This window comes from Mastigoproctus giganteus, chromosome 8 (genome assembly GCF_048544385.1).
Source record: "Mastigoproctus giganteus isolate SK-2022 chromosome 8, ASM4854438v1, whole genome shotgun sequence".
Lineage (NCBI taxonomy): Eukaryota > Metazoa > Arthropoda > Arachnida > Uropygi > Thelyphonidae > Mastigoproctus > Mastigoproctus giganteus.
The window spans coordinates 204,506,650-204,533,283 of record NC_143582.1 but is presented as its reverse complement, the minus strand read 5'-3'; the positions used below and the strand labels follow the sequence as shown (position 1 = coordinate 204,533,283).

Genomic DNA, 26,634 nt, shown 5'->3' with positions numbered 1-26,634 from the left:
CTGACTAGAGAAGCGGAAAAGCACTTGAATTAAAGCAATGCAGACACCGAGGCGCTCCAGCCTTCATTATCCGCAGGTGTGGCGTTGAAAAACCAGTTTAATGTATCATCTCGTAAAGCCTCCCCGAAAAAAAAAAAAGAAAAAAAAAAAAAGGAAAAAAAAAGTGCCCGGTTTATGAAGCCTGTCTCTATATATGAACGTAAGCAGATGCGTGTTTTATTAAGCGATTTGGTCTTTTTTTCCCCTTAGCGTTTTATTAATTTTACATTTTAACGTAATCTACTATGTGGAGAAAATGTCTTTACAGGGGAAGACTGCATTTTATGCATTTTTGTCGGTATATTATTATTATTAATGTTTGGTAGGATAAACTTTGCAAATAATCAAAGTCGTTCCAGTAGACACAGTTGACTTAATAAAATTAAAGTCCCAATCTAAAAGGGCCAAATGTACATAGGGTTCAATGTAGAAAGGCACCCTGAGCATCTTTAAGCAACATAATGTGGAAAACCTTCGATGATATTGAGCTGATCTTTCTGTGGTAACAGTTAGTTAACTGCTTATGGAGATTCCAATGAAGATTCCATCATGATTACCACTCGTGTTTATAGACTTCTTTCAGTCTGTGTAGAATCCGATGGTTGTCATCAGAAACATTTCTCTAAGGTACTGTAGATTTTTCATTGTGCATCTTAAGAATCTACAACTTGTCCATCAATGGCAGAATCGCTGAAAAAGGTGTTCCTCTCGTAAACGGACTATTTTTTTCAATAATCCAGAAACTTTTAGTTTAAACCTCGTTTATAAATGACGTAGGTATCCTAGAACGACTTCACAATAATCAGACACCTCTTTGGTATTTGATTAGGATTTTTCATCACCTCCACACCCAAATCAAACAAACGGATTTCATATTTCTCATCGCAAATACAACTCTCTCCTAGGATGGAGTTGTTCACTAAGTCTAACTTAACCAAAACCCTACGTAAAGATTGATTGACAGCTAACGTTTGGATTTCACACCACGTTTTAAGTTTGCTGATTGGTATGCCATTATTCCTTCTCTGTTACATTGCAAGTTCTACCTTGCAAAAATATGGAATGTCAGGAAAGGAATGTAAATGACTCCCTAAGATCGACACTTAATTCCATCATTCACTCCCCATCCTACCCTCTACCGAATTCACAGAGACGTGCGTTTAAATTATGATAGTTTCTCGATGGTGAGGCTGTCGAAGGTACTCAGTGAATAATAATGAGGTAGGGAAATTGTGTCTGGGCGTGTTGTAGATAGGAGGGGACAATTTCCATGTTTTCTTTCGAGTTCGGTATTTTCACTGAATAGATTTCCTCAGAATATTACATTGTTTAATAAACTCTATTTACTGAATCTGCTATTTTTCTTTATTATAGAGATGGTTGTTGTCTGAAAGGAGAAAAATATGTTAAATCACAACTTGTTTTCGTGTTGTAAGTACTGGTCTGATAACCGAATTATTTCTCAGATGTCTGCTGAAACTTAAAGCATGTTGACATAGTTTTGTTTAGAAACTGCAACTGATTTTCACAGGCTGTGTCTTGGACGCTGCTATCTTGTATGCTAACAGATGTTATCCTAAATCTCTGACATATTCAGTGACTGCAAACAGGCCCTTGGGTGCAGCAACTGCAACTTCAGTGAAAAAAAGGACCTAAATCCAAATTAAGGATTTGGATTTAGGTCCCTCAATCACAGCAAGGTGGAGTGGAATCCCTAACGTGAATTCTTGTCCCTGGGACCCATTTCCCTGAACTTTAGGATCGGTCATGGCCACAGAGGTCAGTAGTCAATAATTAAATGTGGCAAAAAAAGATTTTCTGTTTGGACACTGAACTGATGATGGACACTGAACTGGATTGATGATTTTCAGAGCTAAATACGTCCTAAGAAAAAAAAAAAAAAACACAACAACATCATTCTCCAATTGTCCGATGAAGTCATTCAATGCAGCCTGCCCCAGTTCTTTCTAAAAGAAACTATTGTTCAAACAACAAAAAATAGAGCCGATCCTCATTAGTATCCACCTACAGAATTATTTGAAACCGTCCACCTACAGATATTTACTCTACATCAGACAACTTAAAAAGGATCAATTATAATATCAATAGACCTGAATCTAACCGTCAATCAACCAACATTCGCTCCACCTATAATTTTATTGTGCCTTTCCCTCCTCCCCCCGTTTTGTAACAACAACAAAACTTCGTGGCTGTTCCACATATCGATTATAATCCAGACTGTTTGTAGTGTATAATTCATAGTTTATCGATATTGTCCAAGTTATTATATTCGTAGTGAAAAAAGTCGGCCATTCTTTAAAAAATAGAAGAAGTTACCAGAGGAACTGAAAATTATATTTTTCAACTATTTAGATTAGCTATTACTAGCGTACTTTCTGGAATACTAAGAGATTTACTTTGTAAGGTAGACAGCATTGAATGAACAGTTCCGGTTTATACAAGCTGAGCTGTATTCTATAGAAAAATATGAGTGAAGAAATAAGATTACTTCAAATGGTTGATGGTTTGTTTACTTTCTACATTTAATCTACGTGCAGATAGTGAAGAAAATATGAAGTACCATTTTGGGTTTAACTCTTACAATGGTTATCATAATCAAATTTAAATAGGCTTTGGAGAATAATTTATAATACTTGTGTACGCAGATTTGTTGTTTTTTGTTGGAAAACCATATTGGAAAACATTGAACAAAATCATATAATATTTTCTCGCTAATTTTCAGACTTTGTGAAAAAAATTTACAGAAAGATAGTCACTGGCCAAAAAATTAGAAACCTTTATTCAATATCTAGTAAGGGAAACTTTTGCTCGAATTATTACATCGTGGAGTAGAATCCTATTAGGTGTCTGGGAGTATATAGATCCAGATTTGAACGTTCTTCCATCAGGATATTTGTCAGCTGTTGTATTATGGTCTTTAGAGAATTACGAAGCCGAACTGTCCTTTTCAATATATCCCAGACATTCTCAATTGGATTCAGATCTGAAGAATTAGACGACCAAGGTTGGAAATCTTTGGAATGTTCCTCGAACCTTCACATATAGAAATTTTTGCGCGGTGGATGGTTGAGAATCCATTGCTGTTCGAATAAAAATGAAGCACTGTAGGGTGAAGTTGGTCCGATACGACAGAAAGATATGCATTGGAGGAAACACTACCTTCTAACGATATGAGCAGACCCAGTCGGTACCAACAGCACAGAAAATGCCACATACCATGTTACCACCTCCATCTACTTGAGTGGTGGATAAGAGCTACACTGGATACATGACTTATTGAGGTTAACGCCAGAAAAATGTAAATCGAGACTCGTCACACTACATGATCTTTTTCCACTGTTCCACAGTCTAGTCGCCTTCGTGGGTAGCATAGTTGGTACAATCGCGATCCTCCCCCACACTAGGTAAAAAAGACCTGAGTTCGAGTCTCATCGATGACGTGAGGAATTTTTATGGGCGTTTTTCACAACGTGGCCGAGTTAATCGGTCTAGTGTAACATGGTTTTTTTTTCTCCTGGAAACTCGAGTTTTTCGTCCAGCAAACAGAAAATCGATCACAGAACACTTGCAATTTACAGACAGCATATACGGAACAATATGGCTGTAGTCCCTAATCTCCTGAAACCGAACTGCAACAACAATCCAATAGGCACAAGACTACCAAATCCAAAATTCTTCAACTCACGCCCCATGGTTTGCCTTATTTGCCTAATTGGCTTTAGCGGTACAATATTTATCTGATAACAAGGAATCTTTGATTATACCATGTGGTAATCATTTGCATATCATACGTTTAACTATCTGTTAACGCTACTTTGCAATAGGTTTCTAATTTTTCGGACAATGAGTGTAATAATCTGTGTGTACACCAAGTGATCGACAGAAATTAAAATTCTATTAGGTGGCATAAATCAGTAGAACGAAGATAAAAGAAATAAATAAAAGTAAATACTAGGGGACAAAAAAGGAATTATATATAATGGGAAAAGAATTTCGTTTATGAAATAAATAAATGATAGATATAAACAAGTATTTTACGAGTGAAGAAAATTTAGGAGTCGCGGCATGCTCCAAGGACAAATATTTATTAAAAAAAAAAAGGAGAGAAGAGAAGAAACGGCGTTCCCTCTAGATAGTTTCATTAAAGTCGATTAGTCACAGGAAAATATCTGCCAAAATCGTCTGTGTCAGTAAACTTGTGGTGGGAAAATAAATATGGAAGTAGCGAACGCCGAAGATCGTGCATGGCCCTGTAAGCTAATGGAAGGGACGCGGTTGGAATACTAAACCCCTCTCGATGAAATTTAGCCTCACTTAGATGACATCAGATTAACGTTTAGCGGGATTGGGAGAAATCAAAGCACTTTCATGGATTAAAGAGACATCTCCGTGCAAGAAGAACTTCAATTGGCAAATCTGTTAACATCTCTCAACCTATAAAGATAAAAACCGCTTTGATAAAGATCGATGTGTCTTGATAGTCGATGAAGAGTAATATAATGAAACAGGGGTAGTTGACAAATAGGCTAACATTTTAAAAGCATTTTATTGGTATATAAATTATATAAATACCTTTTTGGTTGTTGTAATATTCTAAGATTGGTTTGACTGTTTTATGGGATGAAAAACCCGTTCAATTATCGCCGTTGTCTGGAAAAAAACAATTACTCCCGTGGGTGACGGGGGGGGGAGGGTTTTTCACGTGACAATTTTATCATCTGGTATTTCGATACCAAAATTTCTTTTACTGTTTAATAAATGCACTGACAATAACTATGTATACAGTATATTATTATTAAAATTGGACTGAGAGAGATTTGGGCAGGATTATTTATGAAGGCAATTAAGGACACCAGTTTCAACTTAATAAAGCTAAAATACCATCGGTATACGCCAACGGTTTTGCTGTGAGAAGTAGAGAAGTTAATTCCTCTAATGCTTGGTGTATGGTTCATTTTTAACAACAGGGGTTATAATGATATAGCAAAGAGAGGAGAGTAGGATTGAATATACCCCCTCCCCCCATTAACTTCTCTTTCCATCTGAAAATACTTCAGAACGAAGTCATTAATAATATGGGGAGACTGAACTGTAAATGTTGGAAATATTTTGGCTGTCTATTGTGGAAAAATACGAATAAATGCTATTATGAAGGCTTTTCAAATATACATGTTATAAATTCAAATCTTTTTTTTTTTGGAAAAATAAGTTTGAATTATTTTTTAAAATTTTCTTTTTAACATTTATAATGTGGTGACAGACCGTGTCATTGCAACCATTGAACCCTCGTGGGTAGCACAGTTGGTACAATCGCTGTGCTCCCCACATAAGGGTGGAAAAGACCCGAGTTCGAGTACCGTCGATGATGTGAGGAAATTTTATGGACCTTTTTCACAACGTGGCCGAGTTATTCGGTCTCAGGCGAGGGTAGTGCGGTTTTTTCTCCCGGAAATTCGTGGTTTCGTCCAGAAAAACAGAAAACCGAGCACAGAACACAACGACAGTATACCGGGAGAAAATTGGCCTTAGTTGCTGATGCTCCTAAACCCTGATCGTGAAATCTCCTCCATCCAATCTTATAGGCATCCTTAATACCCAAAGACGTCAAGCAGAATGGGAGATCCACGTGACTCTGCACCATAGCCTTTTATATGTCCTATCGTTAGTATGTCTCGGATTTTTTTCAAGAGAAAATTGCAAAGCTACCCTTGAATCAACTCCAAGAAAGAGATACCAAAGAACGTGGATAGATGTTGAACCAACTTCCATCAGAAAAATATTGGACTGGACAGGATTCTGTGATTTCTCATACTTAAGTTGTTGGTTTATCTGAATTTATTTTCTACCAACAACACGATTTCAGACTTCCCTCCCTCTTTAATGTTGTTGTCTCTCTATTTCATTTCCATCAAAAATCTCACTGGTATTTTTTTACCTTTGGTGGGTTGATAATTTGTACTGATATGTACTAAGAAAATACAAATATATTTATATATTTTTAATCTGTTTTAAAATTTCTCATTATTAAATTCATTTTTAAGAGATAAAATAAATCGTTTTAAATTAATTATATTTCAGATTTATAATCTAATGATATATTTTTATTATTTTTTTAATAAAATAATGTCATAAAATCTGGAATGTATTCGAAGGACAACGAAAGCTTCTATCCTCAGCTATAAATAACCACTTTATGTGGTCATTTACATAAATATAAAGAGTTCAGGGATTAGTTCCTAACCCCACCCACTACTGGGTCGGTTATTCACAGCCAGATAATGAAAAGGTGTATCATTTTTCTAGTAGTAAGGAAGTGGCCATGCAATTGTAATGATTATGTCCAATCCAGCGTGTTGATTTGGAAAAGGAAGTTGAAAACAATAGGACTTGTATCCAGCTGCGCTGCTATGGAAACGATTTCGACATCTGAAGGAATGCTATCATATTAGGGTTTAATTACGCCTCACAGAATGGGAGAGTCTGTATATTCTCATTCCTATTCACACTATTTCTTTCAAGGATGTAGATCAAGGTAGAGCTAAAAGTGTATGGTGATGTTTGTTAGGCAATTTCCGGGTCATTTAATTCCTTGAAGACTTCCCAGGATCCTTTGAATCCTATAGAATTCTATAGGATTAAGGAATTAGGACTATGGAATGAAGTTCCTTTTCAATCCATGAATTCTCTAGGATTCCAGGAATTCTATAGAGTTAATGGACACGTTGACAAGAATCATTTTAGAAGATTAAACAATCTGGATATTTCTGATTGGACTGAAACATTGGATTCGTATATTGGTTTTAAAGATCGTGTAATTTTTGCTATCCAGCCTTTCATTGGGAAACCCTTGCATTGTATTACAACCAACATAATTGGATGGTTAGATTGTTTAGTTTCATTTTGTAATTCCCTAGCTGACGCATTATGAGTATTTTGTTGAAGAAGTACACATTGAGGAAAAAGTTTACCAAAATTATCATCATTATTGTGATAATCGGCAATTGTATAATTTCGTTTTATTTTATTATTAGTGTTATTATTTTTATTATAGGAATTAAGGGAGGGAAGTAGCTCATGCGAATCATATCTGAATTCTTATTGAAAACTCTGGATGCAAATGCATGACTTCCACCAGGTTGCAAAAGTAAAACAACTTCAAGGTCAGTTCGAAATACAAGTTTCCTTCTAGAGAGAGAGAGAGGATAATTTTCAGTAGTAGTTTCTGTCCCAGGCGCCGGCTGTCTCTAAGTCCAAAATGACTTTAATGCCTTTGGCTATATTACCGGTCCGTAAAGGATCGGTAAGGGACCCGTCCCTTTTACAAATGCTACGCATCCATTTGTACTGGTAGCTTCAAAAGAACCGAGTGTTTTTAGGGAACTTTACATCGAAGATGGTGATTCCAAGAATTAAGTTTGGATTTCCAAAGAAGTCTCGATATTTTGTTACAATAATTTCGATCCCTTTTCCCCCTCTCCCCTTTTTTTTTGAGGGTGGATGTGCTGTCTCTCAAATAAGCTGTCTTTTGTCAATAGCACTTTCATACACCACAATGGCGTTTTTCAATTTCAGGTCTCGTGAGCTATATTGTTGAAAGAGACAATACGCCCACGTGACATGCCAATAATCCGTAGTCATGACGACAGGTACTCTTTAGTAGTCGTTTGGTTCTTTTTATTATTAACGGATACTTTTTTTTAGTAATGTAGAAGAACTAGGAGACATTGTTATTTTACCCAGAGTTCGTATTCTTGGTAAAATAGCTAAGATGTGTTTTTTTTTATCTTAAATGTAGTAGAATAAACTGTGCATATGGGAAGGGGAAAGGTGTGCAATTATATTAATGTCCTATAGAAGAAAAACTTTTTTTTTTTTTGTACTCTTCATGAGGAACACAATAGTTATCGAGTAGCCTGGCAGATGTCACTCCAATTACACCCATGCCCTTCTAACTTTCACTATTAAAAACGCTTTTAAAATAGATCGAACTCCTGAAACATCGTCTACATTTACTCTAATTTTTTTTTTTTTCCTAAGCAAAAAAAGGCTGAAATAATAAACAAATTAAACTGTAGTACTCTGACAGTCGAGGTATATTTAAAATAAATAAAATGAATCAACAGTGGTATAATTTTCTGTTCAATATCACCTCGTTCATTTTTAATAACATGGTAAATCGACCAATTCGTCTTCCTATATTGACAAACCTGTCTCAGGTCAACAACAGACTCGATACCAGTAGATTTAGGTACAGAATATAAGGGAGAATTTAATCTGGTAGTGGTAAATTGGTCGATAGCAATTTCGCATCGTAAACTTTGTGGCATGTTCAAGCAGAGAAACAGTACTGATTGGTCATCATGACAATTGGGTTGTTGCCATGCATATGAAGTGTATGGTAGGTGGAAGGTATAAAAGGGAATCAATATTATGAAATGTTATCTCTTCTCCTCACATTACACAACCAATTATTTTGCTGTAGATTAAACCTAAATGCGTACAGAGGTGATGTTTTAAAGTGTAAAGGAAGTCTTGTAGATTCGTAATACTAAACTTTTATGCTGCTGGTATATTAGTACTGGTTATTCAACTTAGTGAGTGCTGTAAAGTCCCTCACTTCGGGGAGTACGATGTCCTGGGTTTTATTTTCTAAAAGTGCTAATGGTGGTGTTAGGACTCAGGAGGGGGCGAGCAGGAAGGAGATTTGTAGTCCAAAGATTTCTTACCCCTCACTTCCTTTCCCTGTCTTTCCACCACCCCTATGTAGTAGGGGAGCAGCATTGTTAACAAAAGGGAATGTTACTGGACACACAGGGGATTGGGGGGAGTACGTTTATTTATCAGGTGCGAAAAAGCTTTTCCTAACATGAATCTCCTTTAACCTTTCTCTGGCTAACCCCTTAGTGTGTTGTATTATTTACCGGAGGGGAAAAGAAAACAAATTTCCAGTTTTTTTTTTCTTTTTACCATAAATAAGTATAACATAATTTTATACTATTTTTGTTATATTTCAAAAGGGAAAACATTTTGTAAAACATACGCGTAATTTTATTAATTATATGAATTCATTATAATTTAAAGTTTTATATATAAAACATTTGTAAGTATATTTTTATAATTCATTTTTAATTTACTGTTGTGGTATTTAAAACTTTTATAGATATATTTAACGGGAACTAAACACACCTCTATTTTATCTGCATATATTAATAAACACAGTTAAATTTCATCTATTAGTGTTGTGTAGTCTTGGTAACTTCTACTTCCGGTAATTTACGCATGCGCCAGTGTTTATCTATTTCCTGTGTAGTTTTACAGATTTATCTTGGAAGACGGAGAGTTTTTTCTCCTTTGTTTCTTAATCCTTCAGAGTTCTCGATCTTTTAGCACGCTATCCATCTTCCAGTAGCTCTTTTTATCTACAGTCATTACCGACTACTATTGCAAAACATGCGCATGATTATAACAAATCATACAAATTGATTTATACAAGAATAAATTCTTTTCTCGTCAGATTTACAAGGACGCCCTGCAAGACTATAACAAAGCAATAAGTTATCGAATGACTTGAGGAAATAAGAGTCTGATCACCGTTATTGCTACATAGAGATTGATGTTTTTTGAAAGAGAGAGCATCAATCTTTAACGATACATATTCTTATTAGAAGTCATTCCTTGTTCGTAACGATCATTATTTATCAAAGCTATTGACTTGTATGACATGAATTCTACCCATGGCAACGCACGTGCTGGTGTCCTTTCAAACCGAGCATTAGTTTCATTGTACAGGCGTTGCGATTGTGTGTATAGAGGGCAGCACTAGTTTACCGTGTTTGATTGCTTCAGGAGGTTCGCTTTGAAAAAAAAAAAAAAAAATGAACAAATAAAAAATAAAAGTATATGATAAAAGGAAAATTTATGGTAAAGCCAATAAAACACAAATTACATTTGTTGTCTATATAAATTAAGTGAGTATTCTTTTAAGAAATTGGTTTGGAATATATTTTTATTCCTCCTTCTAGTGTAGTTTGGTTTCAAGTCCGTACACTGTCCAGAAAAAAAAAAAATAATAATAATAAATAAAATAAATAAAGCCCTTTCGTAATAACGAAGTTTCATAATAAAAATAACTGTCGAAAAATATTAAAAATCGTAGAATAATTCATAAAACTGTGTACGTATAAGAAAGATTTGTCTGAGACAGGTCTAAGGAGCTTTGACAATGAATACAATTAGATACACTGCAGAAATCTGAATAGCAAACTACGGTAGTTGCTAAAAATGTATTTATTTGCAGGCTTGAGACCACTGGATGTCTATATATTGTATCTGTAAATTTGTACATGTTGGTACGGGATGAAAAGCGTGCACAACCTTCATGAGAGTTTAGTGCAATTGCATCAGTTTAATTCGTAGCCATCTACCAAAGTAGTTATCGTTGGTATCGTTTTAATTATATCTCATATTGTGAATACCTTGACGCTGTGAAGACCTATACGCTAGTCATTTTATCAGGTAGCAAAATGAAGGTATTCACAATATGAGATGTAATTAAAAGGATGCCAACTTTAACTACTTTGGTAGATTATCTTGGAAGATGGCTACGAATTAAACTGGTGCAATTGCACTAATTTATAGTTAGTCATTCTACCGCGTAGCATGGGGCTCTTGCCCTAAAATACTTTATAACCGTCGTGGCAGTATAGTGGTTATTCCACTTGTCAGTCGTTTGAAGAGCTCTAGGTTCGAAGACTGGAGAAATTTAAAGACCTCTTCAATAGGTAGTTGGTTGTAGTTAGTCGATCTCAGGTGGAGGAAGTAGAGTTCCCCCTCTCTTGAGTAAACCGGGTTTTTCAGCCCTCACAATATGCAAATCAGCGCGTGCACACACTTGTTCAGGCAAAATACACACAGAGGTCTTAAATGACAATACAATACAAATTATAATAGTAAGAAAGGCCTATACTTCCACATGTAAGATCTGTTATTCTTTTATACTTGAATATATATTTTAACATCAAAAATGATGTAAATAAATATAAAAACTTTCTTTCTTGTTTTGTCATTGCAGGAACATCCACGTCTTGGAGGAACCCCGCTAGCCATGCTGGCAGCTCAGTGCAACAAACTGGCCAGCAAAAGCCCACCCCCTTTGGCAGACGCAGCAGTCGGTAAAGGTTTCCACCCCTGGAAGAAAGGAACGCAGCCGACTTCAGCCCCTGCAGGCACGGGACTTCCTCTCGGTTCTCAACGAGTTGCCACGTTAGCCAACAGCAGCGCTCCAACCCTCAACTATCAGCGTCCCGCTGTGACGTCAGCATGTAGCTCCGCCTCCTATGGCGGGGAAAACCTGTTCTATCCTGGCACTGCGGTTACGTCACCGCAGACGGACAGTGGTCAAGCGGGTCTCCTAGGAAAGGTGCACGGAGATTCTTCTCACCTGGGTACCATGTATTCCAGAGTCAGCGTAGCAGCACATCCCTACGAAAGCTGGCCGTTCAACATGAACGTGGCGGGAGCCACTCACAGCGGCATCAAGACGGAAGTGTCGACTGTGAACACCCTTAACTCTACGACCTGGTGGGACATGCACACCGCTTCAGGCGCTGGTTCGTGGCTCGACATGTCAGGAGCCACTTCAGGACTGCACTCTCAGCTTCCCGCCAACTATCCGAGCTCCGACTACGGACTGGGACCGACACTGGCTGCTTCCAATCCGGCTCATCTGCTTTCGTCGGGTCAGCACCTACTCCAAGACACGTACAAGTCGATGCTGCCCTCCGCTCAGGGAGTGGGGGCTTCTGTGGCCTCCCCTTTCGGTCTTTCGCAGTCCACTCTGCCGCAGATGCCTTCGCCAAGATCGCAACGCCGCTACACAGGTCGTGCCACCTGCGATTGTCCCAACTGTCAAGAGGCAGAACGACTTGGGCCCGCGGGCGCACATTTACGCAAGAAAAACATCCACAGCTGCCACATCCCCGGATGCGGCAAGGTGTACGGGAAGACTTCCCATCTGAAAGCACATCTTCGTTGGCACACAGGTGAGCGCCCTTTCGTCTGCAACTGGCTGTTCTGCGGCAAACGATTCACCCGATCCGACGAGCTTCAACGACACCTCCGCACCCACACGGGAGAGAAACGCTTCGCTTGTCCCATTTGCAACAAGCGTTTCATGCGATCGGATCATCTTAGTAAGCACGTGAAGACCCACAACGGCAATGGAGGGGAGAAGAAGGGGAGTAGCAGTGGCAGCTGTAGTGATTCGGAGAACAGTCAAAGTGAGCCTCCTAGCGTCAGCAGCCCGGCATCGGTTAGCACACCACCCTTGGTGGTTCAACAGACGTCTTTGCCAACCGAAACTCCCAACTCAGGTGTTGATGGCAAGTAAGATGATCGCAACCAACAGTCCTATCTGGCCAGTGAGTCAAACAGTGATCCAGGAAAACCTGAGTCTCATTCTGCGGTGTATAGTATCCTCCCCTCCCCCCATTTACCCCCTCACCGTTCGTGGCCAAAGGTTTACCGTGTTATTCAGGGTTGCACTTTGATGTATATGTGCTTGCACGTTTAAAACAAAAAAAAAAAAAAAAGGAAAAAAAATAATAATAAAAAAAGCCTAATTTTTTTTCCCACCCACCCTTCTCCAAGCAATGGCTTCATCCAAGATGGAAACTTAGTCATAACTGACGCAGGACCGACCTCATATTTTGGTCGAGGAAAGTACACGCTGTCAAGACAAAAAAACAAAAAAATTAAAAACAAACAAAAAAAGTGATTGCAAAAAAAAACCAAAAAAAAAAAAAAAAAAACAACGTTCAAGTACTGATATTCTTTTCTCTTTTTCCTCTATTTCTGCTGTGTTCCAGAGCATGCGCAAAGCTTTGTAGACGGCTTGGCTACTGGACATTGTGTGAAACATGGAAGATGCACATTGACACTCTCTTGTGAATAACATGGAACGATTATTGAAAAAAAAAAAAAAGTTAAAAAAAAAAAACAATAACTGAATTAAAACAGATATCTTGGGTAGGAAGGAGGGAATTATGGGATGCCAAAATAATATTAAAATGCGGGTACCTTCCTGAAAAGAATACGAGAATTGTCATCTCCAAATTAATGCTGCCTCCTGTGGGTGGTTTTACAGCGAGGACAGTCCCTTGTAACTTTAGACATTCCAGGCAGTAGCGACGGTGTGATCACGTGGTTAATTTTATAGTCATTGCCTGCTTGACGTCACCTCAGGAAGAGCTTACACCTTAGCGACCCATCCCAACCCTTACGTCTCTGGAATTGTTATAGAGGAACACGTTGTATACACTAGAATAGGATTGCATTACCCTTAGCTATATTCCTTTAATTTGTTTTTTTCTTTCTGCCTCTTTCCATACATGTATTTTAGACACCACTTCCAAGAGACAGGTAGGATGGGTAGCTAAGGATGTGCGATATACCTGGTGGTTGACGTAGATGGTGTATGCTGTACGGTAAGTCAATGGGTGTATTGTTTTCATGGCAATGTGAATAAACAATTTATTCGAGAATATGACTCTGTTGTCTTATTTTTACTCTCTCTTGTATTATTTTCAATTATTCAGCAAGTGGTTCAGTTAATATCTTGTTTATTCTATTAAAGCTTACTAATTTAAATGGTATTATTCTAAATTGTGTTAAAAATTCCTAATATTAAATATAAATTACTATATATATAACGAATATTTTATTAAAATAATAACTCGTAGAGAATTTGAGTTTTTTTTTAATTAAACACTTGGGGTACACGTACCACAAGTGTGCCAAATGGTACGCGAACTTAATACACCACGTTAGCTGTACCAACTGTGGTATGCGTCCCACGGTTGAGAACTTATGCTCTACAACAGTTTCTCAAATACAGACCACTTTTATATTTGAAATGGAAACCATTAAATCCCACTTGGACCACATGTGGTCCTAACCCCACAATTTTGAAAACACTGCTCTTGAATGAAAAAGAAATATATTTGCTTTCCGGTTTGTATCACTAAAACAAAAAGGTGTTTAAATATTAACTTCGGAAACTAGTTAATAAATTGAAGAAAAATTATATTTCTTTAAGTATTTATTTATGTTTTTAAACTCTATTTTTTATATATATAAAATAAATGCAGAAATAATGATTTTTCTCATTTTTATTTAAATAAAATTGTACGGGTGGATGACAGGAAATGACGGAAAGATACAGCTAAGTATGCAGTGACGTCATCAAACATTTTAAAACCCGATAAAACTCAAATAAAAATCTTAATAAAATGATGGCATTCGTTAGATCCTGCAAGATTTTTATTTTGCTCATTCACTACATTATTAACTCCAGTTTAAAATATTCCATCTTGTACTTAATAAATCTGAAAACTGATAATTGGCTATTATAGTACTGTAGTTGTACAGCGTACAGCTTCGTGGAAAGCTTCTCATCTGAATTATAATTCAGTTGGAAAATCAAAACAATTTCGCGAAAAATAAAGAAAAAAAGAAAAAAAAATATATATAAATACAACGATCTAACAAAATAGTAAAATACAAGAAAGATTGTGTTTTTTGAATAACAACATTAACGTCGATCACAGTGGAAAATTAGTTTTTGAAGGAAAATCATTCGCTCAGAAAATTATCGACATCATTGTGATTCAATTTTTTTCTTTTTTCCTGTTAAAGTTGTCTTGCTTCGGTGGTGTCGAGAGCTGACAGTTCCTTGTATGGACAGTTTTATCGAGGAAAAACCTAAGTTTCAGATTGTTACTATAATCGTAGGAACAAAGGAAAGATGAGGATGTGCATGTACACTGTACATCGTCTATTATTATTACATAAGTTGCTTTACAATTATACAAAACTCGACTTAACCAGAATCCAGGATAAATGACATTGCACAAATGCGTTTCCATAATTTCACATACGCATGCGCACAAAGCTTAATTTAATCTAGTCAGTGGTTGAATTCATCAAATAGCAAAATGAAGAATCAAAATTAAAAAAAAAATACATTTTTAAATAGCTTCAAACTGCGACATTTAAATTTAAATTTTACCTTGTTAAAGGAATGTTAGCGTATTAAAATATACCTGCAAATCTTTGAATAAGTGTACTTTTATTTACTAGAATTACTAATATTCATATTAAACAGATTGACGTTCTTGTTTAAATTCACCATATCCGGCCCTGTTTGTTTGTTTGTATCGATGATGGCATCGATATAAAGTTTTAAATACGACTAAATGTTTTTTTTTTTTAAATAATGTTTTATTTTGTAAAAATTATAAATTAACACACGCAGTAATACGAAATTAAGTGAAAAAGATTTTTACGGTAGAGGGCACCACTGTACAGGTAGTTTATATGGTTGCTATAGTATTCAGCTGAACTCTAAGAAGAATATTAAATAAATTCTGGAAAATACAAAAATGATCTACTAAATATGATTCTGTTATAATAAGTGCAGAGATAATTTTAAAAAATAGGGGAAAATTCCAAATTTTATAAAAATGTCCTAAATGTATGAAATCGAAGCATATTATTGTAGAAAAATAAAATAAGGCACAGAAAAATTGTAAAACATGGGCTTTTTATTCTCACAATCGTAATTATGGTAATTTATGGTAATTCGAGTCTGAATTGAAAGATTAACAAACATTTATATGCTCACATGATTTTTAAAACTAACACGGAAGTCATGTGACTGTATCAAAATTCCTCATGAATAGATACAGTCTCGTGGCTACAATCACCATCCCCTCCACACTGGGTAAATGAGACCTGGGTTTGAATTCCTTCAACGAGGGGATGAATTCTTTTGTTCCATGTCTGAGTTTGTGTCAGTCGAGGGGAGTAAAGTTTTTTTTTTTTTTTTCTTCTTTCTTTCTTTTCATGGAAACTTGGTTTTTTCGTCCAGCAAAACAGGCAAACCGACCAGAGAACACAATTTATGGACGCATGGGTGGACGAGTTTGTTCTCGGGGAAATTCTAATGACAGTTTCTTTTTCTTTTTTTTTTAAATTTATTATTATTATTATTTTTTTTTAAGTGCATCGACACTGGCTCTGAACAGGTTTAAAGCAACATTCGTAGGCCTGTTAGTACAACCGCAAAATAATAATGAATTTTTAAGATTAAGGAGATTTGGATTTTTATTTATTTTGGAATAAATTAAGATTCAATTAAGGAAATTATGAATTTGTTATTATTAACTTTTTATAAACTGAAATTTTTTATATGATAATAAAGTTTAATGCCTAATATGTTTAAAAATTTTATTTTATTCAATCAATATATAAATACACCTCTTACTTTAAAAACACGTCTTAATAACAACATTGTACGCATAAAAATGGACTAAGTGTACATAAAAATGTGCTATTAACAATACAAAGTGTATATAGAAACTTGTTAATAACAATATTGTACACAAATGTACAATAACAATACGAAGTGTAATAAAACGCGTTAAAAAGTATTAATAATATTGTACACACAAAAATTTGCTAATAACAATATAGTGTACATACGTTAAAAAGTATTAATGACAACATCGTACACACAAAAATTTGCTAATAATAATATGAAGTGTACATAACGTTAAAAAAGTGTTAATAAGAACATTGTACATACAAAAATGTGCTCATAGTATTATGAAGTGTGTATAAAAACGTGTTAATAACAATATTGTATACAAATGTGCTAATAACAATATGAAGTGTATATAAAACGTGTTAAAAGGTATTAAAAACATTGTACACACAAAAATTTGCTAATAACAATATGAAGTATACATAACGTTAAAAAAAGTGTTAATAACAACATTGCACACACATTAATATGCTGATAGTAATATGAAGTGTATATAAAAACGTGTTAATAACAACATTGTACACAAATGTGCTATTACCAATATAAGTGTATATAAAACGTGCTAAAAATATTAATAAAATTGTACACACAAAATTTTGCTAATAACAATATGAATTGTACATACCGTTAAAAAGTGTTAATAACAATATTGTACAAAAATGTTCTAATAACAATATGAAGTGTGCATACGTTAAAGAGTATTAATAACAACATTGTACACAAATGTGCTAATAACAGAAGTGTACATACATTAAAAAGTATTAATTACAACAGTAAAAACACAAAAATTTGCTAATAACAATATTGCACACACTAAAAATGTGCTGATAGTAATACGAAGGGTATATAAAAACGTGTTAATAACAACATTGTACACAAAATGTGCTAATAACAATACGAAGAGCATATAAAACGTGTTCATAACACACTGTACACACAAAAAATGTGCTGATAATAATATGAAGTGTACATAAAAACGTGTTAATAACAACTTTGTACAAACAAAAATTTGCTAATAACAATAAGTGTACGTAAAAACGTGTTGATAATAACATTGTGTATGTAAAGTATTAATAGTAACACAAAGTGCGCATATAACAACACGAAACGTACAAACATGTTATAACACGCTGATTTCTAAGCATGCGCGGATGAAAGGATTTAAATTAAAAAAATTCTCCCACACTTTTCATTTAGCTCTTTAAATTAAAATATTTAAGAAAATTGAAATTGTTTAAAAAACAATTTTCACACTTTTCTTTCTCTAGCGTGGTTTCATGGCGAAAGGATCTTATAAGATCTCTTGGATCTTCTAGAAAACAGGACAATGAGCTCAATAAAATTGCAATTCCTTTATTCTAAGTTTGTTTACTTAAATAAGTGGGCTGAATTTTTAAATAGTTTCTTAAATAGCAGGGCTTCCTTTTCTACAACGACCTTGAGAACTGGTTCTCACTGAATAGAAGATGTCATTGACCTTCAATGGAAACTCGATAAAAGTACATTATTTGAAGTTCCTGCTAAGGCATTCAACCATATCCGGAAAATTAAGGTAGATTATGACATAGATAATGCCAACCTACAGAGAGGAGGAGGAGGAGGAGGAAGGGGGAAAAAAAACAAAGAAATGGTAGCCAAGATATTTTTTAATCATCGAAACCTTGGGTGTTACACTGTAACCGAATTCTTCAGGGTACATATTTACCAAAAAGGGGGTCGTTATTGACCCAAACATCCATGCTTTTATATACAATATCCGAAATATTGGTCAAATTATACGTATGAAATTACCCTCCTGTATAGAGGGGGGTGGTGGTAATCCATTCTCCCAACCCTTTGATGGAGGCAAAACGTTTCTTTCACCAGCAATCCAGAAACGTCAATCATTCCTCTAAACGTATTTTTTCTTTACTTTAACGTAATTTTGTTTACGCTCTTTGTCGAAAGGTGGCGTTTTATGAATATTCGAACAAAAATTAAACCCTCGTTATAAGGAATACCTCGGTATAATGATAAGATACGATAATTGCAATATGCAAATATGTAAATTAGCACCACCTGGTGGACGTTTTCAAAGAAAGAGCCCAAAATTTATTTATATTTTAGTTTTATTATATATTAAAGGTTAAAAGTATTTATATTATATAACAAATAAATGGAAAATTAAAAAAAATAAAATAATAGAAAGCCTGCTGGTTAATATTAATACCCAATACAGTTTTAAGCTTATTAATTAATGAAAAATAGAAAAAATAAACACTAAAGGGAAGGGGGGGGGGTTCTTTAAGCATCACTTAGAAACGTTTTTTCTTTCGTTTTCTGTTCTGTCTATTTTTCAATGCCATAAATAATATTATAATAAAATATTATCCTCTCTTTCCATTCCTGAGGGTTTGATAATTTGACCGGCGTGTACCAATGACCAGAAAATGTCGATAAAGATGAGCGAACGCTGATTACAGCGGAATGTGTGTTAGTTATCTACGAATCACTACGGGGGGATAACCTTTATTAAAAATAACTCGGGGAAATAATTCTTCCACACACTGATAGGGAAAAAATGCAGAATATAATCGATCTTTTTAACATCGTTAATAGATCTTTGTCGTTTGACGTCTCAGGTGTTCGGGTCCGTGTGCGATGGGAAGGCACGGCTCGAATATAGAAAGCCCAGATTGATATCTTGACGCTATCTCGAAGGTGATACAGCGCGTCTTTCATCATCACTTTAACTAGGGTGGAGCTGGTCAGTACTGCCTGGTGGCGCCTCATCTGGGTGGTGTCTACACGGACAGAGTAGGACCACGTTGCCTCTGGGGGGCGATTCGCGCCCAATTGTTCCGTCTGTCTGTGGAGACGTACCGTGCTTACGGAGCGTTGAATTTTGTATGACGAGCAACGATGAGGTGCCGTCATAGGATCCCGTCACGCTGTGATCTCTAAGCTATCCCCCCCTCACATTTACTCCCCCCTGAGTAGGAAATGGTAGGTGGAACAGGTGATCGGCAGCCTTACCCAAAGAATACAACGGTGACGTGCATCAATAGGTCACCAATTAAATGCCATGTGCAAATGTTTAACTACCCCCCCTCCAACCCCCTCATTTGGCCCCTACTACAATCATTGGGCACCTTTATGTGTCTCTGACGGATACAGATAGCTGAGTTTGTTCGCTTCGTATTTCATTAGTGAATAGCTTGAATGTTTTATTGTATCTTTGAGTAACTGCCTCTGGCCAGGGTTATTAAGGGGGGTCGTTGTAATCAGCTAATACGTCGAAAACGCTGTACGGAAGTTGGCGTAATATATTAGTCGCCAGAACGTTAGCCATCCCCTCTGAATTTAATTAATTATATTCGTTTAACCATTTTCACTACATCCAGAAATAATTCCAGCTAATAACTCAGTTTGAATATTTAACATTGCTCTTTTGCGCCACCACTTTCACAACCACTTGAATAAATATGAATATAATTTCATCTCGCCTCTGGTGGTGGTGTAGTGGCTACGTCACTTATCTCTCCTTTTTTTGAAAATATTTCGACTGATCCTCTACAAAGAATAAATCAGGGCTCGTTTATTCTTTGTACGCGAGGAAACTCGGGTTTTTCATCCAGCAAACAGGAAGTCGACCTGAGACTACTACAAAGATTGGTAGGTTGGTCAACAAAGGTTGGTTGCTTTTATTTGTGGACGAAGCCATCAGGAGTGCATTGTTTTTTTATTCATTTGACTGTTTGTTTACAAAATAACTTGAAGAAGGTTTTGGTGATATGCTCGAAACGTAACTTTGAGATACTTTTAGTTTCTTCATTAACCTTTTCTCTCTTTCTTCGGGATATTTTTCAGTTCTTAGCAAACTCGTGAATACTTTAGATGTTTTTTAACACTCTCACTTAGGGCGTTTTTTTTTTTTTTAAATAAGAATATTTTTCCAAGCGTTCTATTATACACTTCCCGGTCAAATTATTAGAAATAGCTTTTTTTTAAAACTATTTAATAGTGTATCGAGATGTTTGAATTCGAATCCCATTCATGACGGGAGGAATTTTTATATGCCTTTTCACAACGTGGCTGAGTTAGTCAGTCTCAGGCGAGGGTTGTGGCTTTTTCTCCCGGAAACTCAGGTTTTCCATCCAGAAAACAGAAAATTGGCCTCAGAACACACGCAATTTACAGACAATATACATGGAGCAATATGGTCTTAGTTGCTGATGTTCCTAAACCCACGAAATTGCCTTATGAGGCGTAATATGTCCCAGTGACAGTGAACCCCCATCACCTTGGCAGCTGACTGGATTTTTCCACACGACAAAGTGATGAATCCATGTTTCATAGATCTTAACAATCCGGGACCAGAAATTTCTTGGATCTTCACGAAGCATGTTCAAGTCAGTGATGGTCATTTGCTCGTGGGACTCATCGAGTCCCACGAGGATGGAATCAACACCGCCCATTGAAAAGCCTATAGTTGTACACCTAACGGTCATTCGTCTGTCTTGCTTCACTAGGTCATGCACGCGGTTGATGTTTTCCTCAATGGTGGAAGTGGAGAGTCCTCTGGAACGATTTGCATCATTGCACGATTCTCTGCCACAGCGAAATTCTCTGCGCCACTTCATAACTGTGGAATATGCAGGAGCTTTATTCCTCAATGTCTGTACCATATCAGCATGACACCCCTGTGGGGACATTCCTTTAAATTGTCAATACATTAAAGGCAGTTCTAAGAGTGAAGCCAGTAACTACAGATCGGTTAATCTGACTTCAGTAGTAGGGAAAATCTTAGAGGTAATGATTAAGAGTGCAATCCATTTAGATAGAAATGGCATTCTGAAGGACACACAAAATGGTTTTGTTAAGGGAAAATCATGTTTAACTAACCTAGTAAGCCATTTTGAGACAATTACTCATGAGTTGGATTTAGGGAACAATTTCGATATAGTTTATTTGGATTTTAGTAAAGCATTTGACTTAGTCCCTCGTTAGAGGTTACTCTATAAGCTGGAACATATTGAGATTACTGGAAGGATTCTAAGATGGATTGCTGGTTGACTGCAGGGCAGAAGGCAGAGGATTGCGATTAATGGATACTCTTCAGATTGGTGTAAAGTCAGGAGTGGATCGGTTCTTGGACCACCGTTCTTTCTGATTTTCATAAACGAAATCGACAAAGAAGAGAAAGGGCGTGGTGTTAAAAGATTAGGAGAGTCGTTAAAGATCATTGTCCTTCAGGATGACTTGAATAGACTTCAAGATTGGCCATAAAAGAGCAGCTATGTTTTTATGCTGCTAAATGCAAGGTGTTACACTTGGGGAATAACTACCCCAAAATAACTCTTGGTTGGGTTGAGTTAAAAATAGTAGAGGAAGAAAGGCATCTGGGAGTTAGGATACTGCAACCAGGAAAGACTGTTGTGACCTATCGATTGTTTATTGAACAATATCCTGTAGGGACAGGGAAGCCATAATCCCACTATATATGAAATTATGACCACATTTGGAACACTGCCTTCAAGTATGGAGATCTCATCTGAAAAAAGACTTTGAGCTTCTTGAAAGGGTCCAAAGATTCGCAATTCGCATGGTAAATCGGCAAAAGGGTGGCCATATGCTGAAAGACTTCGATTATATGGACTTGGCAACTAGGCACCTCAGAGGTGACCTGATTGAGGTTGATAAGGCTCAAAATGGGTTAGTAAATTGAATGAAGGCAGAATTTTCCCCTTTATAGAGAATTCCAGAACTGGGGGACATAAGTTCAAAATACAGGGGGAGAGGTTTAGAGACTGGATTGTATGAGGTTTTCTTTTATCAGTGAGGTTGATTGATTACCGGAAAGAGGTTGCTTCAGCAATTAGTTGAGGTTGACAGTTTGAAGAAATTCAAAGGTCAACTGGATGGTTACTTATGTCCTTGCGCTATATAGCGAATATTAAAGATGACCAATTGGCGTAGGAAAAGGTCCAATACATTACTGGTCCAAGTCGACTCCCGTTACACCAAACCAGTAATGAGCTTGTTGCAATTCAGATGCGTCTTAGGCCTCTACCTTCAACCTTAAAGTGCAGGTTTCCTGGATTTCTGTTCCTCAAGTGCAAAACCTTACGTTTAGAAACATTAAAGTCCAGTTGCCAATTTTCCCACCACACGTGCAACCCATCTAAGTCATTTTGAAGCGACATGGCTTGATTTTAGCTATCAACCACCCGTTAATTGCTGAACTGGAAATGTTCTATGGATTATGCCAGGCAATTCAAACTCAACCCATTCTTAAAAGAACGATAGGTCTGGTCAAATGCGAAAACAACGTTGCTTGTTTTTGTTTTTTTCTTCTATATAAAGCGGTTCTGATTTGATGTAGCGAAAAAAGTCAGGAGGGAAATGAATGGTTTCTCCACCATGACAATGTTCCTGCGCATATCACTCTCACCATTCAAATATTTTTGACAAATAAAGAAAAAAGCTTTCAGAAGTGGCCGGAACATTGGCACATTTCCATATCATTCATCATGGGGATCTATTTTAAAGGGGCCGCTTATAAACAAGCTGTATGTGCCCTAATTTTTGATCACACCCTATTGTGTCTGTAAAATGCGTGTACTCTATGATCTCCTGTTGTGTTTTGCAGGATGAAAAATCAGTCTGTGACAGCAAAAAAAAAAGTGTGTACCCTGTATGCACGAAGGATATTTTCTTTTATGCGAAAACATCCTTAGGAGTCCCGAAAGGAACTTTTTATTGGCCTTTATCTCAACGTGGCTGAGTTAGTCGGTCTCAGGAGAGAGTAGGATGGTTTTCTCTTCCAGTTTTTGGTCCATCAAATGGAAAGAACTCAAAACCATTTAAAATTTTAAAATCGAAGCTAGACCGAAGTTATGAACGATGTAACATTTTATGCTCACGCCCGCTACTTACTCTACTGAATCAACGTTAGTGACTGAGTTAGCATTATCTAGGAAGTGACGTCAGTTTCGTCTCGCATTTTCGTTACCAATCAGTTCTACTTCAGTCCGAAAAATTTAGTAGGTGGCGCCAAAGATGTTATCACTTAAAGAAAAGCGCACAAAAATTCACACAAGTGTCGAAGGACAGCACAGTTTTTTTCTCTTCCGGTTAAGATTTTGGGGAACACCTGGACCATGCCCTCGTGGGTATATTTATGGAGTTGGTAGAATAGCTGTTCTGCCCACACCGGGTGGAAAAGACCTGAGTTCAGTCCCATCTATAATTGGAGGAATTTTTATGTGCCTTTTTCACAACGTGACTGAGTTAGTCGGTCTCAGGCGAGGGTAGCGTAGTTTTTTCTCCCGGATACTCGGATTTTACGTCCAGAAAATCGATCACAGAACAAACGCAATTTATAGACAATATAAACTGAGCAACAGGACCTTAGATGCTGATGCTCCTAAAACCCCACTACAACAACAACAACAACAACACCTGAACCACAAGGCACACTAATTGGGGAACATCGAATTATCGTCTCTACCAACTTTTCCTTCTGATCCACGTTTTGAAGTAGTAAGAATATAAAATTTATCTCAATCATTCCAGTTACCATTTGCGAATAACTAATATTCAGATATAATTATGATTTCACAAATTACGCGTCTAATATTTTGTCAACCGCTATACATTTCACAAAAACAAAGCCTAATACGCCTGTAGCGGTACAAATTTAAAAAAAAAACATAAAAAAATAGTTTTCAATTTGTTAGAACTTAGAGAGGGGGGGTTGTACACCACATACCGAGCATTAGCAGTACATGTACACAAAAGGCCAATCAAAGACCACGTAAACCCCAGAGATATATATTGAGATAGCAGGAAGTTGAACACTTTTTTTTTTCCTTTTCGGGTGTAAGTAATTGGAGGAGCTTAAGAAGGGGGGGAGAGGGGGCAGTTTCCTTAGCAACGAAGTCCCAATATCGAAGCAACGCATCAAACACACACCGTCTGTCTGTCTGTCTGTCTCTAGCACTTCATAAAGAAGTCTTCTTCTCTCTAAAACTCGATACAGACCACAAAATTACACTGCGCCTAGAGCCTGTGAGCCTTAATCAGGAACAAATCTCTTTGATCTCGCCCGCTACAGATGTAAACTCTATTTGTAAGCCGCGGTTCACCGGGAGTTTATTAGAATTTTAATACCTTTCTCTCTTTTTATAAAATTTCAAACCGTAGTACACTTTCATTACGTGCAGCAGTTGGGCAAAGTGTGCGCTTCTCTCTCTCTCTCTCTCTCTGTCTCTCCCACGTTCCTCTCACCAATCCTCAGGCCCCCGCCCATTCTCCCGAGCGGTTATTACTGAAAGCCGATATTTGCTCCCCACACTGCAAAGTACTAAAGGGGACCGCCTCATTTAGAATTCGATGGGTCAAAGCAATCTGTTGGAAGATTAACATATAATGAACTTGAAGAGACGGGCGTGCAGTTGATTTGATGACCTTAGAGTAGGCACATTTACTTTGTGTTCATACTCCGCTCTTCATGACATGCCCGTTATAAGGGCCTGTGTAGCTGGCGCGCGCAGGAACCGACCACTACTCCGCTATTTACTTTGCTTTACGATTTATGGAACGCTAAACGGTTTGAGAAACCTTATTAGTTCGACACAACTCGGCAGCGAGTGCATACGTAATGAAGCCAGCTGCCCTCTTTCGTGGTGCGGATTGTTCGAGAAGTTTTAACGCAAAGAACAAAGGGGGGGAGTGATAGAGGGGGGTTAGGTGGACGTGTGATAATTACGTAATCTGTAACTTCGATACTTACTGGATGATTTCTTTTTTTTTTTTTTTCTTTCTTTTCTCTTTCTCCACTATCAGATTAAAGTTAGGGCGACAAATTATTGTCTGCAGGGGCAAAACAGGGTTTGAAAGAAATGCAAGAGAGAGAAAGACATTAGATAACGTACGAAGATAATTATTCTTCGTTTCGAGTTTTGTAATTACTTTTTGTCTTCGAGATAAATTGTAATTTTGCTACTGAGGTTTATTAAGACGTGGATTTATTAATGTTGGGGAATGTACAGTGCCTTGCAAAATGTTTTGGATCGTTTCTATTTTCGGGATTTGATTTTATCGAATAAATAAATTAAGATGGCGCCCAACAAGTTTGTCAAACTTGCTTGAGCGTGTTTAGTCCAATTTAAGGTCAAGTTTTGATTCAAAATTTTGGCTTCCTAATGAGAGTGGTTTCGCACACTTTTATTCAGGGACATTTTACTCTGGAGGATCTACCCCAAAACCGGTCAGTAGTTAATCTTCCCCCCAGAAGGGGTTAGCAGAAAATTCCACCCCTAGAAGAAAACCTACTCAGCGAGCCTGAGAGGATCCTCTCCACCAATAACAAATTAGATCCCCGTTTCTGGAATACTAGAGCGGGTAGATTCACGTGATCAACCTCGATCATGACTACTGTGCCATCTCGCGGGTAGCACAGCAATTACAATCATCATCCGACCCAAACCGAGTGGAAAAGACCTGAGTTCGAATCCCGTTAATGATGTGAGGATATTTATGGATCTTTTTTTATAACGTGGCTGAGTTAGTCGGTCTTAGGCGATAGCAGCATTGGTTTTTTCTCCCGGAAACTCGGGTTTTTCGTCCAGCAAATCGACCATAGAACACACAATTGCCACACATGTTATATATACGGCGCAATATGACCTAAGCTGCAGCTCGTTTGAGAAATTATAGGAGATGCATCTCAGTCTACTTCTCTCCTCTTTGGCAGATCTCACGTAGTCAATACGGTAGTATAGGCATTTGAGTTTATCGTGGTTCGAACGCATGTGACTGCTAAATACAGTTACTGATCTCTGTCAAATGCGGAATTTTCATAGAAAACGGATCATAAAACGTAGGACAATTTTAGGTACCATTTTACAGGAAGAACCGGATGTTTGCACCCTAATTGAATGGTCTAAAGTGAGATTGTTTCTTTGGAAGTTGCACCGCACTCTGGAGAGGAGTCCATTAGCCTCCAAATAACATATAAGGCAGCCGTTGACCAATCTCTTCAGAATTTTGCAGACAGCTACTTAGAGCGATAGGACGCTAGTTTGTTGTCGACCTAGGAAAGGTAATCACGATTGATCCATGAATTCTTCTAACAGATTTTTAAACGTTTCGTAATGGTCTGCTCCAATGGTGGTTTCTTTGATAAGAGATAGAGGTGTTTTTAA

The 26,634-nt window shown here is 37.0% G+C and overlaps 1 protein-coding gene across 11 annotated transcripts in view; it reads left to right on the top strand.

Annotated features, from left to right (window-relative positions):
- The window catches only part of LOC150082215 (transcription factor Sp9-like), a 257,291-nt gene extending 244,659 nt beyond the window's left edge, over positions 1-12,632 (top strand). For all 11 annotated transcript variants that reach the window (XM_090379178.1, XM_090379180.1, XM_090379183.1 and 8 more), the window contains one exon: positions 11,132-12,632. In XM_090379178.1, coding sequence (XP_090235304.1) covers positions 11,132-12,448 — 1,317 coding nt within the window. In that variant the 3' untranslated portion in view covers positions 12,449-12,632. The remainder of the gene's footprint in view (positions 1-11,131) is intronic.
- Positions 12,633-26,634: the final 14,002 nt, after the last annotated feature.